The sequence below is a fragment of the Balaenoptera borealis genome (genome assembly GCF_965194805.1).
Source record: "Balaenoptera borealis genome assembly, chromosome: 11".
NCBI lineage: Eukaryota > Metazoa > Chordata > Mammalia > Artiodactyla > Balaenopteridae > Balaenoptera > Balaenoptera borealis.
The window spans coordinates 84,631,884-84,655,749 of NC_138868.1; the positions used below are offsets into that span (position 1 = coordinate 84,631,884).

A 23,866-nucleotide genomic window follows, 5' to 3' on the forward strand; every position below is an offset into this window, starting at 1 on the left:
AGCTGAGGGCTTCTCAGTATCCTGTCCATATTTTCTACATTACATACATTTTCTACATTTCTACATTAATGAGCTTTCTTGAATTTCAATTAAAACTTAAAGCAACCTGAATATTTATTTATTCATTCATATATACATGTATTCAACAAATATTTATTGTACACTGGGTGCTAGCATTGTGTAGATTCAGGTTTACTCAGCCAAGTATGGTATAATTAGCTGCAGAAGTTAATTATAGGCCATTCTGTTCTCTTTTTATCTTTGGGCCTCTCAAGCATCCTATTCTGAGTCTTGGGTTAAAGAAACAATAATATATAAAATAATCTGTCCCAATTCCTTAGTATTCTGGTGTTATATTTTGCTATTGGACTTATGTTTGCAATGCTATGATCTATAAATCCTTAATATCGATAGACTGACAACCTTCATATCTTTATCTTAATAATAGCCCATACTTCAGATTTTTTTAAGAAATAGTTTAAAACAACAAGAAGAAACGTCAAAAATGGCTTGATCCTGTTCTCTGAATGCTCTTTATACTGACAAAATATTGGCAACAACCAATAGTCCAACTATAAGGAAATGGTCCATTAAAATGTGATAATCTGCTTACAAGAACATTAAACAGCTGTTTCATTGAGAACTATGTGGAAAGATTATGCTACAGCATGGGAAAATGTTTATAATGTTATCATAGCTCTGTTTCCCCAGGAAACAGGCTCTGAGGTGGAGATCTGTTCTCAGGAATGCTACTGGATAGTGCTCTCAGGATCAATGACCCAACCAGGCAAACCACAGTAGGTTCCAAGGCCTGAGAATAGTCCTTTGTGGTTAATAGCTCCACTGTCTGAGTCATTCTTTTTCATGAAAGAAAGCCCGTGTTTGCAGCTTAGAAGTTTTATCAGACTATTGCCCTGTAAGGATGTGAAGAAAGTAGAATTAGAGAGAAGTTGAACTGCTATGCCTAGGTGCAGTCACAACAAATGTCTCAGCTGATCTCTCCAGAATTGCCCCCCACTGAGGCAAGGACGCCTTGCCTTTGTATTACAGCTCACCACCTCCCAAACTAACCTTTGGATTCAGGCTGCCCTGGGGCCTGAATCCTGCCATTGGGCCAGGCAGCTCTCTTCAGCTAAAAGCGGTTACCAGAGCAAGACTCAGCCTAGAGCTGATAGCTTCACACACTCCCAGCATCCACTAGAGATGAAATATTACACAAAAAGAAAAAAATCACAAATGTTTTGTGTACATTATTATATTATGAATTCAACTGTAATATATGTGTCGGTATGTACAAAAATTGGGAAGGGACAGAAAAATGAACTGTATTACAAAATGCTGTATTAGAAAAGTGAAAGAGGCAGTCCAGTGGTTAGGACTCCGCACTTTCACTGTGGGGGCATGGGTTCCATCCTGGTCGGGGAACTAAAATCCTGCATGCCATGCAGCGTGGCCAAAAAAAAAAGTGAAAGAATTCATAAGAACATAACTTTTTATCACATAAGCCATGAAACCAAAAATATTGTAGTTTCCATTACAATATTGGAAGAACTCAGGTGTATGTTGTCTCCTCTCCCAATTTTAAAAGATTACCATTTTTGTTAATTATTGCATATCTCAGGCTTTCCCTTGTGTTCTATTTGTGAAATATCTTCAGGTGTGGTATGACAAGCATAGCTCAGTGTTCCTGTCAGATTCACTTTAAGATAGTAACACATGAACCGTTGCTCTGCTTCGGGTGCTAGCTTCAACCATTCCTAGGGTGACCTCACCTATGAGGCAAAAGAAGCAGTGGTTAGGGGTTCAGTCCCTATGTATGCCACTGATACTTTTTTTCACAGCTTTAAATTACTTTCTTACTCAGCCCAATATCTTATATGTGTGATCAAAGGGGAATTGGTTATGAAAAATGTGATTGGAGCGGGACAAATAAACCAAATATGATATTAAAAACCAGTTTGAAGTTGTAAAAAAAATTCAGATTCCCATCAATTTTATTTATTTACAACAACACAACTTTTATTCCAAAAGTTAATCCTCTCTGTACAAATTGGATAGAGGCATAGCTTCCAAAACTGGGTTGGAGCGGTTGAGGAGGGTGGATCACAATTTAGTGATTGTAAAAAGCATAACAATTAAAGAGGCATTAGCAGTGATTAACAGCTCTGAGTAACCCTCTGAGGAGCCTTCCTTCTGGAAATTATGCTCTTCTTCTGCCACTTTTGTGGCCTCTGATTTTAACTGGGCCAGTTATCATCAACAGAAACAGGAATCCATGCATTTGCATAGTAATTCTCTTCCTTAAATTCTTAACCAACATGTAAAAGACTGCTAAAAAGTGCAGGCATGAGAAATGATGAGAGTACATCTCTGTAGGGAGATTCCGAAGCCTGTGAGACATTGACACATTTTCACAATGTGGCAGATTGCATTTCAGAAGCAGGGGCCAAGTGTGGGTACAAGGCTGAGGCAGGTGCTCCTGCAGTTCCTCTTTTTAATTAGCTCATCTTTGTGCGTTCTTTGAATGTACTACACTGCTGTGGGGCTCTTGGCTTAGTGTCTTACACAGCAACATGTCAGGGTGCTGGGGAAGGAAGACTGGGAAATGGGATGAGCCCTTAGTCACCTGACAGGTGGGCAGCTTCTGATAGCAAGCATAGCACAGAGCCCTGATAGAACTGCCTGATTATACATGTGCTGCCCTGAGTCTGTCCATTTCTTAGTTCTCACCTGTGGCTATTTGTTGGCAAAGGAACAAGAATTTGTCAAATAGTAAGCATTCACACCTATTAAATTAGCCTTTTAGCATAACTAGCCCACTTGTGTAAAAAGACCTGCCAGTGAATATTGAAGGGCATGAAAAACAGCAATGGAAAAACTATACATATGCACCCATACAAGCATCTATTGATATATCCAGTGTAAGTATTATATAATATATACATTGTATATGATATATATATATATTATACAGACATGTGGTCAGTCATACACAGCCATATTTATTTGTTCATTCATTAATTGATTGATTCTTTTATCTATCCATTCAAAAAATTTACTACAAACAGGCACTGTGCCAGGGATTAGGATTACAATAGTGGTCTTCATTTAGTTTCTCAAAAGCTTCCTTTTAGTTTCTCTTCCAGGACTTTCGCATACATGTTCCTTTGGTCTGGAATGGCCTTTCTTTCCTCCTTCTTGGCTGCCTAGTTGACTTTTACTTATCTTTCATATGTAGATGAAAGATAAGTAAATAAGTAATAAAAAGTGATACATTTCACTTTTTAAAGGAAGCTTTCTTTGACCCAGTAGATTACATTAGGTCCTTGTTATATGCTCTCATATCATTATACAATTTATCATTCTAGCACCTATCATCATATGGTTTCTATGTACAGTTGTTGGATTATGTGTACAACTACTGGATTAGACTATCTTTCACATAACTCAATAAGGGTAAAACCCACATCTATTCTGATCACGATAGTTCCCCTAGTGCTCAGCACTGAGACTGATACAGAGCAGGTATTCTCATTTTTAAAAAATAATAACTGAATGAATGGTGAAGAGGATATAACCTTTGTTTTCAAAGAGATTAAGTCTGATTGAGGGGGTGGACAAGCCAGCAACTGTTGTGTGATAAATGCTAAGATGGGGGTATTCACAAAGTGCTTTGGAAACTGAAGAAGTAGAAGCATCCATCTTAGTCTTTGAGTGTCAAGGAAAGTATTCTGGAGGAATTTAGGTGTAAGGATCTGCAAGATGAGTGTAAGCAGATAACTACCTAAGTGGGGTAGGCAGGAGAACAGATTTCTATTAAAACACAAAACAGAACAAAACAAAGCACAAAAGTAGCATGGACAGAAACCTGTCAGAGAGACATTGTTGAGCATGTTCAGGAAACTTCAAGTGGGTCATAATGGCTTATACAGAGATGTGAAGTGAGGAAATTGGGAGAGATGAGGTTGGGTCTGTAAGTAAGGGCTGGATCAAGCCCTGTTGAGTTTGGACTTTATTCTGAGGGCAAAAGATAATCATTGGAGGGCTTTAAATAGAGAAATTATATGATAAGATTTATGATATTGAAAAGACGCATATAGAATGGATTGCAGAGAGATTAAAAACCAGAGTAATTAGGAAGCTGTTGAAATAATTCTAGGTGGTTGATAGTGGTGGTCTGAAACAAATTAGTTGTATTTAAGATAGAGAGGCTAGCAGAATGTCAGGGGAGACGCACCACACACACACTCACACACACACATGCACACACACATACTTATATTTTACTAAAATAAAATTGTATTCTATATATTATTCTGACAGTTTTAGCTTAGCTTTTTATCATACAAAATCAAATATGTCTTTATGTCTTTTTGTATGTTTGTTTGCCAGTTCTGGTTAAGGCATACATAAAGTCCCCTAGATTTTCTTCTAAAATATTTATTGTTTTGTCTCTTACATTTTAAACTTTTAATTGATCTTGAATTTGATTTGTGTGTGTGTGTGTTGTGAGATGGGATTTAATTTTATTGTTTTCCAGATGGCTAGTGCCATGTATTAAATAAACCATTCTTTCCCCATTGAATAAAAATACTATTTTGTGGTACGTTAAAATTTATATACACAGATTTAATTCTGAATTCTCTATTCTGACCTAATAATCTCTTCGTTTGTTTCTATAGAAAACATTTTAATTACAGTGCATTTCATTTATTCCAATATCTGGTTCTTCCTCAGTAGTCTTCTTATTCATGAATTTTTGGGCTATTCTAAGAATTTATTCTTCCATATGAATCTTAAAATTACAGTATTAATAAGAAAACATGTTGAGACTATAATTAGAAATGCATTAAACTCATTAATTTGGGAAGAATTGATATTTTTATAATGTAAGGTCTTTGCATCTTGAAATTTGGAACATTTTTCCATTTGTTCAGTTTCTGTTTTCTGTGTTAAGATTTAATAGTTTTCTTAATATAAGTTCTATGCCTTTCTTATTAGTGTATTCCTATGATTTTATAATTTTCATTGCTACTTTGAGTAGAATATTTCCCCATTTCTACTTCTTGATCCTTACTGCTAATATAGAGAAAAGCTATTGATTCTTTCTATGTTTATTTTATATTCAGTTATTTACAATGTTTTCTTATTAATTCTAGTAGGTATTTTTTTTCTATAAAATAATGTTGTGTTTTGTGCACCAAAAAAAAAGCAAGAAAGAGCCTTGAAGTTAAAAGACTTTCTAGGTTTTCTAAGTGTACAGTCTTCATTAGCAAAAAGAGATAATTTTATTGTTCCTTATATCTCATACCATCAGCTAGAACCTCCAAGATAATATTGAATAACAATGGTGATAACAAGCTTATTTGCCTAATTTCTGATTTTAGTTGAAATGTTCTTAGTATTTTACCATTTAGAATAAGCTTTGCTTCTGGTTTTTGAAGAGCAAAATTTATTATGTTTGAGCAGCTTCTCTATATCCCTGTTTTGCTCAAAATTTTTATTAAAACTGTTCAATTTCAGACTTTTCAGAATCTACTGATAAAACAATATTATTTTCTCATTTAATTTTGTAAACGTCATACTTTGATAGATTTTCAACTATTGAACTACTTTTTCTTTTCTGACATAAACAGTACTTGGTCATGAAGTATTACTCTTTTATAAATTGCTAGACTCCATTTGCTACTATTTTAGCAAATACTCATAAGAGAAAATGGTCTTAGTATACTGTATCAAGTTTTGGCATTAAAGTTATGTGGGCTTAATATGAAGAATTGAGTAGTTTTAATTGTTTTCTATGGCCTGGAAATATTTAAATCACTTTGGAATTATCAATTTTCTTAAAGGCTATCCAAAACCCATTTCTTCTTGGGTCAATTTTTGTCATTTATGTTTTGATGAAAAATTATCCATTTATATTACATTTACACATTTGTTGGCAGAACGTTGTATGGTCCTATTTTGATTCCTCTATTTCTCTTTAATATATACTATATCTTCTTTCTCACTCCTAATTTAGTTCTAATCTACTAATTTCAGCTTTTATAGTTTAATTTTAAACTTAATTTTCTTAATTGAAAGTTTTTATTTACTTATTTTTTTTGTTGCTGAAAGTATTTATGACATATATTTTTGTTTGAGTACAGTTTTTGTTGTGCCTCATAGGATTTTGAATGAATTAGTTTCCTTTTCATTGATTTCTAGAAGTTATAATTTCAATTTTTTCTTTTTAATACAAGGAAGGGTACTGTTTAACTTCCAAATAGATACAATTTTTGGTTACCTTTTTCTCACATATGTGTTTATTATTATTATTTTTTAACATCTTTATTGGAGTATAATTGCTTTACAATGGTGTGTTAGTTTTTGCTTTATAAAAAAGTGAATCAGCTATACATATACATATAACCCCATATCTCCTCCCTCTTGTGTCTCCCTCCCAACCTCCCTATCCCACCCCTCTAGGTGGTCACAAAGCACTGAGCTGATCTCCCTGTGCTATGCGATTGCTTCCCACTAGCTATCGATTTTACATTTGGTAGTATATATATGTCCATGCCACCCTCTCACTTCATCTCAGCTTACCCTTCTCCCTCCCCGTGTCCTCAAGTCCATTCTCTACGCCTGCGTCTTTATGCCTGTCCTGCCCCAGGTTCTTCAGAACCTTTTTTTTTTCAGACTCCATATATATGTGTTAGCATACGGTATTTGTTTTTCTCTTTCTGACTTACTTCACTCTGTATGACAGACTCTAGGTTCATCCACCTCACTACAAATAACTCAATTTCGTTTATTTTTATGGCTAATATTCCATTGTACATATGTGCCACATCTTCTTTATCCATTCATCTGCTGATGGACATTTAGGTTGCTTCCATGTCCTGGTTATTGTAAATAGAGCTGCAGTGAACATTGTGGTATATGACTCTTTTTGAATTATGGTTTTCTCAGAGTATATGTCCAGGAGTGGGATTGCTGGGTCATATGGTATTTTTATTTTTAGTTTTTTAAGGAACCTCCATACTGTTCTCCATAGTGGCTGTATCAATTTACATTCCCACCAACAGTGCAAGAGGGTTCCCTTTTCTCCACACCCTCTCCAGCATTTATTGTTTGTAGGTCTTTTGATGATGGCCATTCTGACTGGTGTGAGGAGATACCTAATTGTGGTTTTGATTTGCATTTCTCTAATGATTAGTGATGTTGAGCATCCTTTCATGTCTTTGTTGGATATCTGTATATCTTCTTTGGAGAAATGTCTATTTAGGTCTTCTGCCCATTTTTGGACTGGGTTCTTTTTTGATATTGAGCTGCATGAGCTGCTTGTAAATTTTGGAGACTAATCCTTTGTCAGTGGCTTCATTTGCAAATATTTTCTCCCATTCTGAGGGTTATCTTTTCGTCTTGTTTATGGTTTCCTTTTCTGTGCAAAACTTTTTAAGTTTCATTAGGTCCCATTTGTTTATTTTTGTTTTTATTTCCATTTCTCTAGGAGGTGGGTCAAAAAGGATCTTGCTGTGATTTATGTCATAGAGTGTTCTGCCTATGTTTTCCTCTAAGAGTTTTATTGTGTCTGGCTTTACATTTAGGTCTTTAATCCATTTTGAGTTTATTTTTGTGTATGGTGTTAGGGAGTGTTCTAATTTCATTCTTTTACATGTAGCTGTACTGTTATTATTATTTGTATTATTATTAGAAAATGTGATCTGCAAAATCTTTCCTTGAAAACATATTATGGGGCTTCCCTGGTGGTGCAGTGGTTGAGAATCTGCCTGCCAATGCAGGGGACACGGGTTTGAGCCCTGTTCTGGGAAGATCCCACATGCCGCAGAGCAGCTAGGCCCGTGAGCCACAATTACTGAGCCTGTGCATCTGCAGCCTGTGCTCTGCAACAAGAGAGGCCGCGATAGTGAGAGGCCCGCGCACTGCGATGCAGAGTGGCCCCCACTTGCCGCAACTAGAGAAAGCCCTTGCACAGAAACGAAGACCCAACACAGCCATAAGTAAATAAATAAATAAATAAATAATTTGAAAAAAAACAAAAAAATGAAAAAAAAACATATTATGGAAATTTTGTGGTGAAGTACTTGAGCAATTTTTGTAATATCTTCATATACTATAAACATGCATGCATGTGTATATACATACACACATGTGTACATTTATTGCTTTTGTTATTAAATTTTATTCAAATTTCATTTTTCCTCTGAATTTTTTATTTTTATTGTTGTTGAGATTTATTTAATTTATGACTTTGCTTTTTTAATCTTTGATCTTTTGATTCTGAAAAAGGCACATTAAAATTTACTAATGACATTTTATTTTTATTACATTTTTCTTGTTGATTGTTTTGTTGTATTTATTTTTATTTAATTTCTCTATGACTTTGCTTTTTTTGTCTGTTAGATCCATCTGATTCTGAGAGAGATATATTAAAGTTTCTCACTATAATCCTACTATAGTTTCCTCTATAATTGTCTAGAGTTTTTTCATTAGAGTAAAAATAGATTTTTTATTAGCTTTTAAAATGTGTAACGGGTATATTGAAACATAATTCACATACCATACAATCACCCATTTAAAGTGCATACCTCAGTGTGTTTTTAGAATACTCGTAAAGTTGTGCAACTATCACTATGATCAATTTTAGAACATTTTTTATCACTCCATAAAGAAATCCCTTGCTCATTAGCCATCAATTTCTAATTACTAATACTTTGTATATTTAGTTACAATGTTGCAGTTTCATGTCTCTTAGGTCTTCTTTGTAAATTGTGATTTTTTTTGTATAATGTTTCTCTTTATCCTGATTAGTGCTTTTAACCTTAATTCCATCTTATTTGATATTAATACTACTCCTTCCTTGCTTTTTTTCTTCTTGTAGTTTCCTGGAAATTTTTGCCTAACATTTATTTTCAAACTTTTTTTAAAAATCACCTTTTATAAGTTGTTTTATAGATATGCAATTCTTATATGTGGGGTGAGAATTTCTGACATTTGATGGTATTTATTTGTTTACACTTAAGGAAATGCATAATTTACTGACTTTCTTCCATCTTGATTTATGATAATTATTCATTTTACATTGTTTTTTCTTTTTCTTATTTTTGCTATTTTGATCATGGTGAATATAAAATTTTTTTAACCTTTGTAGTTTGAAAGTTCTCTTCCGCTTTCCCATTTCATTATTGGTTAGCTTCCCTTTCTTGTTACTAAAATTAGATCCATGTGTGTTTTCATTATTTTAAAACAAAATGTCACTTATTTCCTTACTAAGAATGTATTTTTTTCTCTAATTACCATATCCCATTTGGAAGAGACCTTTAGAGTGCTGTTAGAATATTTTCTCCTTTCCCCCTCCCCACTGTTTCTCCCTAGCCTCCTAACTCTTGGGTTTTGCTGAGATTGTTTAGTTCCAGATTTTCAATAAAATTTACCTTGCAGTTGTCAATAGTTTCCCTTTCTCTCTATTTCAGTAATTTTAATTTACATTTATATTACAAATTTGCAAAAGAAATCTGTCATTGACACATACACACACACACACACACACACACCTGTGTGTGTGTGTGTGTTGCAAGGTTCATTTCTCCTTGATGTTTTTACTTTTCCCATTTTCTCTTACCAAGACTCCTCTGTTTCATTTGTTGTTTGGTTAAAGTGTTTTCTCAATTATTTTCCTCAGGTGTTTCACTGAGTCATATTGTTTCTGAATCTGCCAGATATCTTGGCTGGGTAATGAATTCTTAGATTTAAATTCTCTCAGTATTCCACATATATTATTCCACCATCATCTAGCTTACAGAATTGCAAATAAGAAGAACATTTTATTTTAAGTTTTTTGAAAATTATTTGTTCTTTCCTGCAACTTAAAAGATTTTATCTCTTGTATTTCAGGAATTTAACCAGATGTGCTTAGGTTTTTGTATGTGTGTATGTGTGTGTGTTTTCTTACCAGTCTTGGCTGGAACTTGTGCCTTTTCTATCAGTTGATTCAAGATTTTCTACAGTTCAGGGAAATTTCTATTATTGTTTTAGTTATAGTCCTTCCTCCATTGGTTTCTTTTTCTCTTTCTAGATCACACTGTTTCTAGAGATCATACATTTCATGAGTTGTCCTACTAAATCTATTTATGGTCAACAGAAGGATCATAGACAAATATTTATAATACAAGGGGATATCTGGTATTTTATAAGAAAGGCATAAAGATGTGCTTTGCTATTTGAAAGCAAGGAGTACCAACTGATACTGTTGGAGTGTACTTTTATGATGCTCTGCTTTTTAGATATAGTTTCTGGGTGAAAAAGTACTCCCAGTACTCAGGGTTTGGCATCATCTCCATTATGCCATGTTTCTAACTTAAAATTTTTGCCCTATGTTTACTTTATTATTTTATTTTATTTATTTTTTTGTCCTGTGTATATTTTAAAGCATACCTTAGCATAGTCTCAAAATTACAAACTGTAAACTTAACCATCACAAATATTTTTGTGCCTGAAGCACTTACTACACTTACAATAATAAATATTCCTTTGGGTATTCAAGAATTAATCTTAAATATGTTAGAGGGTTTCCTCTAATGCTATGCTTAGCAAATTCTTTGTTAGCTCAAAGATGTTAAAACCCTGTTTTTAAAATCTGAATATGTGTCCTGCTGTTTTTAATTATATAATAACATTTTTTAAATATTAAGGAAAATTTAATTTAGTTCACCTACACTTAAAAATAAATATATGACTTATGCTGTGTTCTTTTTTGGAGAGGGACAGGATGCCACAAATGCAATAAAAGGAGGAGAATTAAATGCCTCTAAAATGGTAGAAAATTGTAGTTTAACCCTTCATAGATTAAGAGCAAAATTGATAAGAATCTTTCTTTTTACTATTATCCCAACAGTTTTACATATTTAACTAAAGTACTCTAATGACAAACGTTTCATCTCACCTCACCAAGATTCAAATGAGACTGTATTGATAGCTCAGATTCAAAACAATTTCCCTTAAAATTACGATTTGGGCAGTGGGATTTCTTTTCAGCCTTTCTTCTTTGTTATTATTTAGACATATGTAATATTTACCCTTAAATCTCTGGAGGCAGAGACTAACTTTATTTATTTGTAGATTGGCATGGCACTAGAATTATATTCTTATAAAAGTGTCATCTGGGTTTCAAACATAGTTGAGAAACATCTTATGGTCTTGCTAGATAAAATAATTTTTTCTTGACAAATACTGTATGCTGTCACTTATATGTGGAATCTGAAACAGCCAAACTCATAGAGAGTAGAATGGTGGTTACCTGGGGCTGGGGGAAATAGGGAAATGTTCTAACTTCCAGTTAGAAGATGACTAAGTTCTGGAGATCTAATGCACTGCCTTGTGATTATAGTTAACAATTGTGCATTATACTTTGAAAGTTAAGAGCAGATTTTGAATGTTCTCACCACAAAAAAAGAAATGGTAATTATGTGAAGTGATGGAGGTGTAAACTAATGGTACGATGCTAATCATTTTGCAATATTTAAGTGTATCAAATTAACACATTGTGTACCTTAAACTTACACCATGTTATATCTCAATAAAGCTGGAAAAATAATTGTTTGTCTAAAAGGATAATTATTTACTTAAAATGTTGAAATCTTTTGAACTTGAGATACTGTTGTGATTGAGTTATATTACTTAGATATTAGGTTGATGAAACCTAAGTAATTAATCAAAAAATAATTATGGAGGTCCACAGTTCACAGAAGTGATAAGTTGGTAGGTATTCAGCTCCTTGGTTGAAGTTTAAGCAACTTGAAGAAATGCCTTCCGCTTTGGTATTTTCCCATGTTAGTGGAGACTGATACATTTGCTGGGTGATAAGGATGGCCTCTGGACCTAGGAAGACACAAATTTCCCTCTTTTATTAATAAATCTTCCCCCAGAGGATCCAGGACCCCAGTCAGTGCTATATCTTTCATGTCATACCTTTCTCTATTCACTCAGTTCTCAATGAAGGCAACATTTCCCTTTCCAAACATGGAGGCCAGATTTTTTTAAAAACAATTTTATAAAATAAGTAATTTTAGCCTTCCAATAATATTATTGATACAGCTGAAAATTAATATTCTGTTTCTTCATTTGTCCCACCCTCCTCAACCCATTATACTCAGTCTTTTGCCTCCACCTCCCCACTGAAATTGCTCTGTCAAAGGTCCCCGAAGTTCTGACCAATCCAATTTAAAGTTTTCTTCCTTGACCTCTGTGGCATTTGATAGCCATTGACTGCTCCTTGTAGCTCCTTTCTATTGACTTCAATTATGCATTAACTCACCCGACATCCAGCTATTATTTATTGAGCGCCCATAAATGTCAGGCAGAATGCTAGGCATTGATGATATTTCAATGGGCAAGACATGCATTTTTCACTCATGCAGATGTTTTACTCATTTAATACTGTACACATTATCACACAGTATTTATTACACAAGATCTAGTTTTAGACAGACTTCACTTTGAGACCTGGCTCTGCTACCTACAATTGGGTGAACATGGGCAAATTTCTTAACATTCCTCACCTTTAAAATGGGTGCAATTAAAAATATCCACTTGATAGGAATTTTTAAAATGTTAAAGTAATATATGAAAATGTTTGACACACTGCTTGGCACTGATTTCTCCATTCTTACTGGAACTACCTAATTCAATCAATATAACCTTATAGAGACACTGCAGCATATCTTTGGCTGTTATCTTTGACTCTGGTCTTGTCACACTTAAGTCCAACTTCTACATTGCTGATTGATTAGCAGCTCATCCCACCACCCCTGCTCCACAGCCATTATACACTTACTACTTACTCTTCCCTGACTCTGCTGGGCTCTTTCACCTCCCTGCTTTATTCATATTTCATTACTGTCCATCTGTTAGAGTGCTCCTTCCTTCCTTGTTGGCTTTTTGAATGCCTACGTTTTCTTCAAATTATCTTTCAAACTTTATCTCCCTGAGGAGAAAGTCAGACATTCTTTTTCCCATACTGTCATAGCTCCTGTATGCCTCTGTTATAGCCCAATCATTTGTAATTTAATTATCTGTGGGGGCCCATGAGAGAAAAGGATGTGTCTAGTTGTCTTGGTATCCTTTGATGTGACACAACTGTAGCTTTAAAAGCTTGATTCTAGATGAATGTTTAGTTTCTATGAATGAATACTTAGTCTCCATGTGCCAGGCATTATGCTAGTGATAGGTATGCAGACATATATGCCCTCAAGAGGTGCACAGTGTGAAGTTGGATAAAGGACAAAAGATTCATGTCATGAATGAACACACTATTTCATTTTCAGTTAAAGGATGAACTGAATGTCATGGATGTTAAAGGATGTCAGCTATTCATTTTTTTGAAGGGATAAATTAATAGTAATTTAAAATTCTTTTAATTTACCTGCTAATGAAAGCAGTTTTATTGTAAGTTTTGCCTCCTTAAGAAATGTATTTTATATACCCAAATGTCAAGCTTCTTGTGATAAGAGCAGATGAGCATTGTTTCTATGTTTCAAGTGATTTACTGGAAGTAGGGGGTTTGCATCAATTATAAGTGGAACCTTGGGAGTGAGACTGAGCTAAACTACTTTCTCTGTGCTTTCTAAATTTTGAGATGTTTAAAGTGGAAGTCTTGGGTATTGATTCATAGCATATTTGCAAAAGTTGAAGTGATCATTCCCTAGTTCTAATTTTTCAAGCTCTAAGAATTTTTTCTTTTCTCAGCTTGCACAGTTTAACAATTGTGAGACCAAAAATATTTATTAGTTAATTGAATACTGTGGTGTATATAGAATTGCCATGTATAGTATTTGCATATAATATTAAAAATAATTTAGTTTTTCTTTATTGATACAAGTCACTTTAGCACCCTGGTAGGCTTTAGCATTATCATTTGAGACTTAATAACCATTGTATCTTAGGTCCAGAAGTGCTTTTTAAAGCAGCAAGGATTTCTAGTTGATAGACTGCTGTACTCACAAGTAGTTTTAGTTTTGTTGCCTCTGGTGAATTTACTTACTTGTTATTTTCTGGATGATTCTTTGGGATTATGACGTTTGGAAATAGGACATAAGCTTACTGTATTATATCTGTGCTCTTAATAACTGTGAAGGCATTTTTAATGTTATGAAAAATGCGAGTTAGAAGAAATTCTCTTTTTCTCATCTGTGCATAAAGACCCTAAGTCCCTTAAGACACAACTCTTCAAAGTATAGGAGCAATCCATGGAATATTTTCAGTGGCACGTGGAATTTTGTTATTCAGCAAATATAGTCAGATTATAGGAATTTTTATTTATTCTGAATTTAGTTTTAAATAAGAATTTCATAATTAAAAATTAATAGCCACAAAGAATATTGCCATTGAAGGGGCATAAGTTTAATTTGTATGTATTAGAAATTTTTAGTTACAGTATAGTGATGGCGATGTAAGGATTTTGTATAGGAAGAACTTTTAGTGAAGGGCTTTTCAGACAGCTAGTAATTAAACCAGGAGAGAATCGTTTATAATCCAAGAGAATAGCAATTTAGGAGGAAGAGTTGATGAACACTATCAAACTAAAGGAAAAAGAAAACAAGTTAAGTAATAAAATGACAAAACAGGATATATTGGTTTAAATAATTACAAAAGCAGTTTTAATGGAGCAGTTGGAACAGGAGCCAAATTGCAGTGGATATCATCTATCTTGTTTTCTCTCTTTCACACCAGGGAACTAGTTAGAAAACTGCTATTATAATCAATTCTGGCTGGCATTATTGTTAGTGAATGCAACATATGTTGAAGTTCAATCTTATCACATTACAATGTGAGATGAGTAGTGATGTTTTTATCCTAGTAGGTGACTTTCTCAGCTTCTCTTGAACATCAGATCTATGAAACTAAAATTAATGTGAAATGCTTCTTAATAATGGGACTGATTTTCACTTAAATTTTCTACTTCTCATTTCACATGGATTTTAAGAACTTCTTTGTCAAACTAACTTCTTAACTTGGCTTCCACAATATTTAGACTCTATGGTAAGCTCTCAAAAAATATTTGATGTGTTTGGACTCTATTTTAAAACAATATTATTGACTCTGTTTTATCCCCTCACTTCTGGATGGGGAGAACTCATAGGGAATAATAAAGTAGGAACAACAAACTAAGCCATAGGCAGCCTAGACCACTTTGCATTCTAACAGGACACTAACAAAGTGACCTGTCTTTTCCTGTCTGATTTTCAGGACCTCCTTATAAGATGAGATAGATAATGAAATAAAATGTGAATATGTAAACTACATGTACTGATTTCAGCCAAAGTCAAAGGAGAAGCACTAGGGTGACTCTACATAGAAGCTTTCTTTAGGATACAGACTCAACTCTTTTATCTGTGCTGTATTCTTCCTCAAGGGTGGATCTAACTAGATTACGTGTGATCCTGCTTCTAATTACTATATAATGCATTGTGTGTGTTTGTTTATTTATTTATTTATTATTATAACCATTATTATAAGGTAGATTTCCTTTTGCCATGGCATCTGGGAATAAGTATGAACCGAGAAAACTTAAAGACTTTTAACTCTGTCTGGTCAGATTCCTACTCTACTTTTGTCTGCTCTCATTTTTGTGAGTGAAAGAATGAATGCAAATCATTCCACAGTTTTAATTCCTTGTTTTGTCTCTCACTTTCTGGGGTCTAGCTGACCTGCATGATTTTCTCAGAGATTACTAATTTAAGCACTTCTGTTTATGCAAGATAACCTGATGCCTTTCTCTGCTCATGTACCATAGATTCCCTCTCTGGTTATATTTCCTACTTAACAAGTGAATTGTGATAAGTAAAATAGTAATATTGAATGGACATAATAAACAACTTTATAATAGCCTCTTAAAATTCTTTAATGATGAGGGAAATTGTTAAGGAAAATATATTATTCATGATAATTACAGCAAATGGAGTATAGTATTGAAAAGAAAACAGAACAGCTAGATTAGCAGCATTTAAAAACTTCATGCTCCAGTGTTTGAGGGGAGGGAGGAATGAATAGGTGGCACACAGAGGATTTTTAGGGCAGCAGAACTACTCTGTATGATACTATAATGGTGGGCACATGTTACTATACATTTGTCAAAACTCAAGTATATACAACACCAAGAGTGAACCCTAATGTAAACTATGAACTTTGGGTGATAATGTTATGTCGGTGTAGGTTCATTGATTGTAACAAATGTACCACTGTAGTGCACAATATCAGTAGTTGCCAGGGGGGAGGGGGTTGTGTGGGGGGGGCAGGGGGTACTTGGAAAATATCTTTATATTCTGCTCAGTTTTGCTATGAATCTAAAATTGTACTAATAAAGTCTATTTAAAAACAACAACAAAAAATTTATGCTCATTAACATCTTAGAAGTATCCAGGAAATGAACTGAAATTTACTTTCTTTAACTCAAAATGAATGACTTAACCTATTTGGGAAATTTGTGTACCCAAGGGAAATACCTCTCTTGCTTCTCTCACTAGTTGCCTCTTCTGGTAAGCATTAAAAAAGCTGTGAATTCAATTATTTGTATTATACTTTATTAACATTTGCTTCCATTTACCTCTAGGTTTGAAGTTTGAGGAAATTCAAGAAAGATTTGGTGAGGAGTTCTTTAATATATGCTTTGATGAGAATGAGAGAGTCCTTCGAGCTGTAGGTGGCACGTTGCAGGACTTTTTTAATGGCTTTGATGCTTTGTTGGAACACATTAGAACTTCTTTTGGAAAACAGGCCACTCTGGAGTCACCATCATTCCTATGCAAAGAGCTCCCTGAAGGTAATCTTATGCTCCACTACTTCCACCCTCACCACATCGTGGGGTTTGCAATGCTTGGAATGATTAAGGCTGCAGGAAAGAAAATCTATCAGCTGGATGTAGAAGTGGACCAGGTTGCAAATGAGAAACTGTGCTCTGATGGTTCAAACCCAGGCAATTGTAGTGGTCTTACTTTCCTTATCAAACAATGTGAAAATACTAATATCATGAAGAACCTTCCACAGGGAACCTCCCAAGTTCCTGCGGACCTCAGAATTAGCATCAACACCTTCTGCAGAGCCTTCCCTTTCCATTTGATGTTTGACCCCCACATGACAGTCCTTCAGCTGGGGGAAGGCCTAAGGAAGCAGCTCCGATGTGACACTCACAAAGTGCTCAGGTTTGAGGACTGCTTCGAGATTGTTTCTCCAAAGGTTAATGCCACCTTCGAAAGGGTTCTGCTGCGACTGTCCACGCCATTTGTGATTAGGACCAAGCCTGAGGCTTCTGGCACTGAGAATAAAGACAAGGTAAGTGGTTATGGACTTGATATGGGTGATGGAAACTAGGAGATTACATAATTATTTTAGTAAATTACATGATGGCAGTACTTGTCATTATTTAGGCAAGAGAGCCTAGAGTGTCATTTAGAAAATTACTGGTCCCTGGATATATGTAAAAAGATTTGGCCTTATTCCCAGCTATTTTGCATAGTGTCTGCCTCTTTCGTGAATTTATTTCATCATATAAAAAGAAGACATTTATTAATTCTAGCTATAGTAATTACAAAACTGGTAAGACTCACTAAAAACCAGATACTGTAAACCCATGACTATTTCCACTGTTTCAAGTCAAACTATGAGAGAAATAGTAAGACTTATTTCAACATTGTGGGGATTGCTTGCCTTATTCTTAAATATTGCATAAATATAGGTAAAAAGCTAGCTACATTTTGAATATGTTATGTTCTAAATTTCATAATCTAGGAACATCTGGTTTACATCCTATTATTTTCTTAATATGCAGAATAATGTATCAAGTGACTATCTCAAGACTTCTCTTCTAATTAAATTTTAGTGTTGAAAAAGAGACATTTCTTTAGAACATGTTCACTTCTTGAGAGAAGACACTGGAATTATTCTATCTTTTAAATTTAGGGAATATTAAAGCTATTGGTTTTGATTAATAGAAGTACAATGTTTGGCTAGGAGTATTTGAAGCATTTTTGGCCTTAGAATTGAAGTTAATATTATTGAAAATGTGGCTGAAGTAGAATATATTATTACCAATGTTGATTGCTTTATATATTTTGTAGATTTGACAACAATTAATTCAATTTAAAGTTACTGCTTCAGATTTTCCCCCCTATATTTCCTCTTGTATGTCTATTTAATTTGTATACCACAGTAAGAAATAGACATAGTGAAATGATGACTCAGATGTCAAGGCCCCCTGCCAGTTCCAATAATAAGGAACTGTGCTCATTGAGAAGATGCAATTATAATTTAAACATGTTAGTGGCAGTTTAAAAATAAAACAATAGGCAGAATTTTTAGTTAGAATAGGGATGACAATCCTCTCATTCTCTGTGCATTTCTGCTTATTCACCTGGGTTTGCCAGAATGGGACATTTGGGAGGCTACAGTTAGCCCAAATAAAGTTATAGTCAATAAAGTTATGGCATGGAATCTTAACCAGATGAGTAATATTTTTGAATTATTATGTTCCAAATTCCAAATTTATTGTTTCCTAAAACATGGAAAGAAGAAAATCAGGGTTAAAAATTATGATCCTGTTGATAAATTTGGCCTTGATATTCATTATTTTTCCCATAATTGCTGGTCTTGTTAATAACTCCATGTGTTATCTGAAGTTTCTAATTTTGTATTGGGCTTTGATAAGAAAGTTCTAATTTTCAATAATGTAAGATATTTATTCTTTAGTCTACAGTGAAGGCTTTCATCATAATTTAACTATTTTAGCTCTGCACTTAATACCAATGGACTACCACCCCTGCCATCAAAAAGAAAAACAACAAACACAAGAGCTAATCATACAGCTGAATGATGGTAAATCATTTGCAGAGTGAACTGTAATGCTTTTGCTAAACCATGATCTTTGTCATTTTGTGTTGTCAGTTAGTGTTAATTATATAACTAGAGGTAGAACACTCTTGTAAGCAATTTGGTGAGGTAGCCATCATCCTAGTTTCAAAGAATTTACATCTCGATTCTACAGTAATGAGTTATAAAGACATAAGGGTTTGTTACCAGAAGCAAAAATATCAGTGAGAGGCATCTGATGCATTTTCAAAGAGAGGCAAAGGGGATCTGATTTTTCAACCATGAAAAGCTCATCCTATTATCAAGACTAAGTTAGAATAATTCTCTGACAAATTAGGCTGCCTACCTCGGAAAGTTATTTGTGAAGATAAAATGACACAATCCATGTAAAATTCTTATTATATCTTCGGCTTCAGTGTTAAGTGTTGAATAAATGTTCGTTATTGTTACTTCTACCACTATTTATTATTATTGTTCCTTTCCCCTTGTAACATTCCTCCTATCCATTCTCCTCTCTTCTTGCCTTATGGAAGTTAGTACTGGAAATCAGTAGGTTGAATAATTTTAGAGAAATATCAACTCTACCTAACATCTTCACAAAATACGACTTGGGTTTGTCTTCTTAATAATGACTAGAAGACCATTTGTCACAAATCCTGTAGGGGTTTTGTTTGAATCTGCTTTTTTATTTATAGGCTATCATTGTTTTAAAACCCCTAGTCTCCTTTTCAGATTCACTAAAGTTTGGAATCAAGTTTTTATTACCTGTGCCTATTAATATATTTTATGTTCACTTGTTACAGCACTTTGTTGTGTCAGTGGCTTCCAAAATAAAATGGACTGGTTAGCTTAGGCAAAACCTGAAACAGCAATGGATTTGAGAATCAATAAATAATATGAGTTCCTTTAACATTTTTTTTTCCTTAGTAACAATGCTTCAAAGAACATTGTGGAAGGAGTCCAGCATTTGAAATACATCATCCCTACGATACAGCAATGACATGCTATTCATCTTCACTTTTGTTCTCAAGGTTAGAACTTAGGAAAGGCATAATAACAACAACACATTTCTTTTTCAATCCCCAGAAATATCATCACATTTGCCTTATTAATTAGAAGCTGCAAAACAAATATCAGGAGGTAATTTTAAAAGACTAAAGGAAGAATTAACCTCTGATTTTCTGTGGTCAAATCAGTTTCCAAAATGCTCCTTTATCTTTTCTAGACATGTGCCCATCATTTTTCTGACATGGTGATTGAAAAGTTTAAAATATATTTATTAATCTTACCAATCCATGATGATGCTGTTGAGAGAAATTTCATCCAGTTGTTAAGAATACATTATTTGACTTCAACTTAAAATTAATTTGGGAAAATATGAGCATTCCTTCTCTGTTCAGATCATAATATTCTATTAGAGAATTTCAAATATTGAACAATATTTTAGTGATGGACAAAATGACACTAGGACTTTTTCTATAAATGAGCACTATAGAACATAGATGTACAATAACTTCGATCAAAATTATCTGGAGTTTTCTTTGCTCTTATAATTATAAATGAGATATTTAATTTTAATTTTTATGTTTATTTTTCTCTAGAATTTCTCCCTGACCATAAACTACCTTTTAAAGTAGGTTAGACAAATTGAGATTTTTTTTTTTTAATGGAAGTATAGTTGATTTACAGTATTATGTTGGTTTTAGGTGTACAGCATCGTGATTCAGTAATTTTACGATTATATGCCATTAAAAGTTATTACAAGATAATGGCTATAATTCCCTGTGCTATAAAATATATCCTTGGTGCTTATCTATTTTATACATAGTAGTTTTTATCTCTTAATCCTGTACCCCTAATTTGCCCCCCCCCTTTCCCTCTCCCATTTGGTAACCACTAGTTTCTTTTCCTTCTGTGTGAGTCTATTTTCATTTGCATATACATTTGTTTGTAGTATATTTAAGACTCCACATATAAGAGATATATAGTATTTTTCTTTGTCTGACTTATTTCACTAAGCATAATATTCTCTAGGTCCATCCACATTGCTGCAAATGGCAGAATTTTATTTTATTTTTAAATGGCTGAGTAATATTCCACTGTATATATCTTCTTTATCCATTCTTCTATTCATGGGCACTTGAGCTGCTTCCATATCTTAGCTATTGTAAATTGTGCTGCTATGGACATTGGGGTGCATGTATCTGTTCAAATTAGTGTTTTCATTTTTATATACCCAGGAGTGGAATTGTGGATCATATGATAATTCTATTTTTAGTTTTTTGAGCAACCGCCAGACTGTTTTCCATAGTGGTTGCACCAATTTACATTACCACCAATGGTTTACAATGGTTCCTTTTTCTCCACATCCTCTCCAAGATTTGTTATTTGTAGACTTTTTGATGATAGCCATTCTGATAGGTGTGAGGTGATATCTTGCTGTCGTTTTAATTTGCATTTCTCTAATAAGTAGTGACGTTGAGAATCTTTTCATGTCCTGTTGGCCATCTGTATGTCTTCTCAGAAAAACATGTCTTTTCAGGTTTTCTGCCTATTTTTTCATTGGGCTGCTTGTTTTTTAGATACTGAGATGTATGAGCTGTCTATATATTTTAGATATTAACCCCTTGTTGGTCATATAATTTGCAAATATTTCCTCTAATTCCATAGGTCGTATTTTCATTTTGTTGATGGTTTCCTTTGCTGTGCAAAAAATTTTAAGTTTTATTAGGTCCCATTTGTTTATTTTTGCTTTTATTTCTTTGGTCTTAGGGAACAGATCCAGAAAAATATTGCTCGATTTATGTCAGTGTTCTGCCTATGTTTTCTTCTAGGAGTTTTATCATTTCCAGTCTCACATTTAGGTCTTTAATTCATTTTTGGAGTTTATTTTTGTATATGGTATGAGGAAATGTTCTAATGTCATTGTTTTACATGTTTTTTCAACACCAACTTGTTGAAGAGTCTGTCTTTTCTCCATTGTATATTCTTACCTCCTTTGTCATGGATTAATTGACTGTCATAGTGTGGGTTTATTTCTGGGCTCTCTATTCTATTCAGTTGATCTATGTGTCTGTTTTTGTGCTAGTAGTATGCTGTTTTGACTACTGTAGCTTTGTAGTATAATCTGAAGTCTGGGAGGGTGATATCTCCAAGTCTGTTCTTTATTTCTCAAGATTGCCTTGGCAATTTGGGGTCTTTTTTGGTTCCACATGAATTTTAGAATCATTTGTTCTAATTCTGTGAAAATATCATAGGTATTTTGATAGGGATTATGTTAAATCTGTAGATTGCTTTGGGTAGTATGGCCATTTTAACAATATTAATTCTTCTAATCCAAGAGCATGGGATATCATTGCACTTCTTTGTATCATCTTTAGTTTCCTTCATTAATGTTTTATAGTTTTCAGACTATAAGTTGTTCAGCTCCTTGGTTAAGTTTATTTCTAGCTATTTTATTCTTTTTGCTGCAATTTTAAGTGGGATTTTTTTTTTTTTTTTTTAACTTTCTCTTTCTGATCTTTCCTTGTTAGTGTATATAATGCAACAGATTTCGGTATGTTGCTCTTGTATCCTGTAACTTTGCTGAGTTTATTAGTTCTAATTGTTTTTAGGTGGAGTCTTAAGGGTGTTCTATGTAAAGAATCATATCATATGCAAATAGGGACAGTTTTAATTTTTTACCTTCTAATTTGCATTCCTTTTATTTCTTTTCCTTGTCTGATTGTGTCACTAGGACTTCTGATACTGTGTTAAATAGAAGTGGTCAGAGTGAGTCTCCTTGTCTTTTTCCTGAATTGTTCCCATAGGTTTTGTAGTGTTGTGTTTCCACTGTCCTTTGTCTTGAGCTATCTTTTTACTTCCTCTTAGATTTCTTCATTGACCTAGTAGCTTTTTAGTTACATGTTGTTTAATCTCTACATGTTTGTGTTTTTCCCATGTTTCTTCCTGTAGTTGATTTCTAGTTTCATACCTTTATGGTCAGAAAAAATTACTTGATATAATTTCTATTCTTAAATTTGTTGAGACCGGTTTTGTGGCCTAGCTTGTGATCTATCCTGGAGAACATTCCATGTTCACTTGAAAAGAGTGTGTATTCTGCTGTTTTTGGATGTAATGTCCTGTAGTTATCAAGTCCAAATGGTCTAGTGTGTCATTTAAGAACACTTTTTCCTTATTGATTTTCCGTCTGGATGATCTGTCTATTGATATCAGTGGGGTGTTAAAGACCCCTACTCTTATTGTATTATTGTCAATTTCTCCTTTTTATGCCTGTTAGTATTTGCTTTCTATATTTAGGTGTTCCTGTATTGGGTGCATATATGTTAATGAGTGTAATATCCTCTTTTTGCATCAATCCCATTATCATTATATAATGCACTTCTTTGTCTTTTATTATAGCCCTTGTTTTAAGTCTATTTTGTCTGCTATGAGTATTGCCATCCCTGCTGCCTTGTCATTTCCATTTACATGAAATAACTTTTTCCATCCTTTCACTTTCAGTTCAGTGTGTGTCTTTCACCCTGAAGTGTCTATTGTAGGCAGTATATTGAAGGGTCTTGTTTTCAATCCAGTCAGCCACCCTGTGTCTTTTGAATGGAGGTTTTAGTCCTTTGATACATAAAGTAATTATTGATAGTATGTAATTATGGCTATTTTATTACTTGTTTTTTTGTTGTTTTTCTTCCTTGTTCATTTCTTCTGTTTGTTTCTTCCCTTGTGGTTTGATGATTTTTTTTAGCAACATGCTTGTGTTTCTTTTTGATTTTGGTGTATGTAACTGTAGGTTTTTAATTTGTTGTTATCATGGGATTCACATATATTGACCAATAATTATATTTCCTTGTTTTAAACTGGTAGTCATTTAAGCTCAAACACATTTTTAAAAATCTACATTTTTTTATTCCCTTCCCCCAATTTTGTGTTTTTGATGTCACATTTTACACCTTCATGCTTATCCCTTAACTGCTTATTGTAGTTATAGTTGCTTTCACAATTTTTT

The 23,866-nt window shown here is 33.7% G+C and overlaps 1 protein-coding gene across 4 annotated transcripts in view; it reads left to right on the top strand.

The window, feature by feature from the left end:
* The window catches only part of GUCY1A2 (guanylate cyclase 1 soluble subunit alpha 2), a 432,229-nt gene that overhangs the window by 97,532 nt on the left and 310,831 nt on the right, over nucleotides 1-23,866 (top strand). For all 4 annotated transcript variants that reach the window (XM_082339920.1, XM_082339921.1, XM_082339922.1 and 1 more), the window contains one exon: nucleotides 16,613-17,331. In XM_082339920.1, coding sequence (XP_082196046.1) covers nucleotides 16,613-17,331 — 719 coding nt within the window. The remainder of the gene's footprint in view (nucleotides 1-16,612; nucleotides 17,332-23,866) is intronic.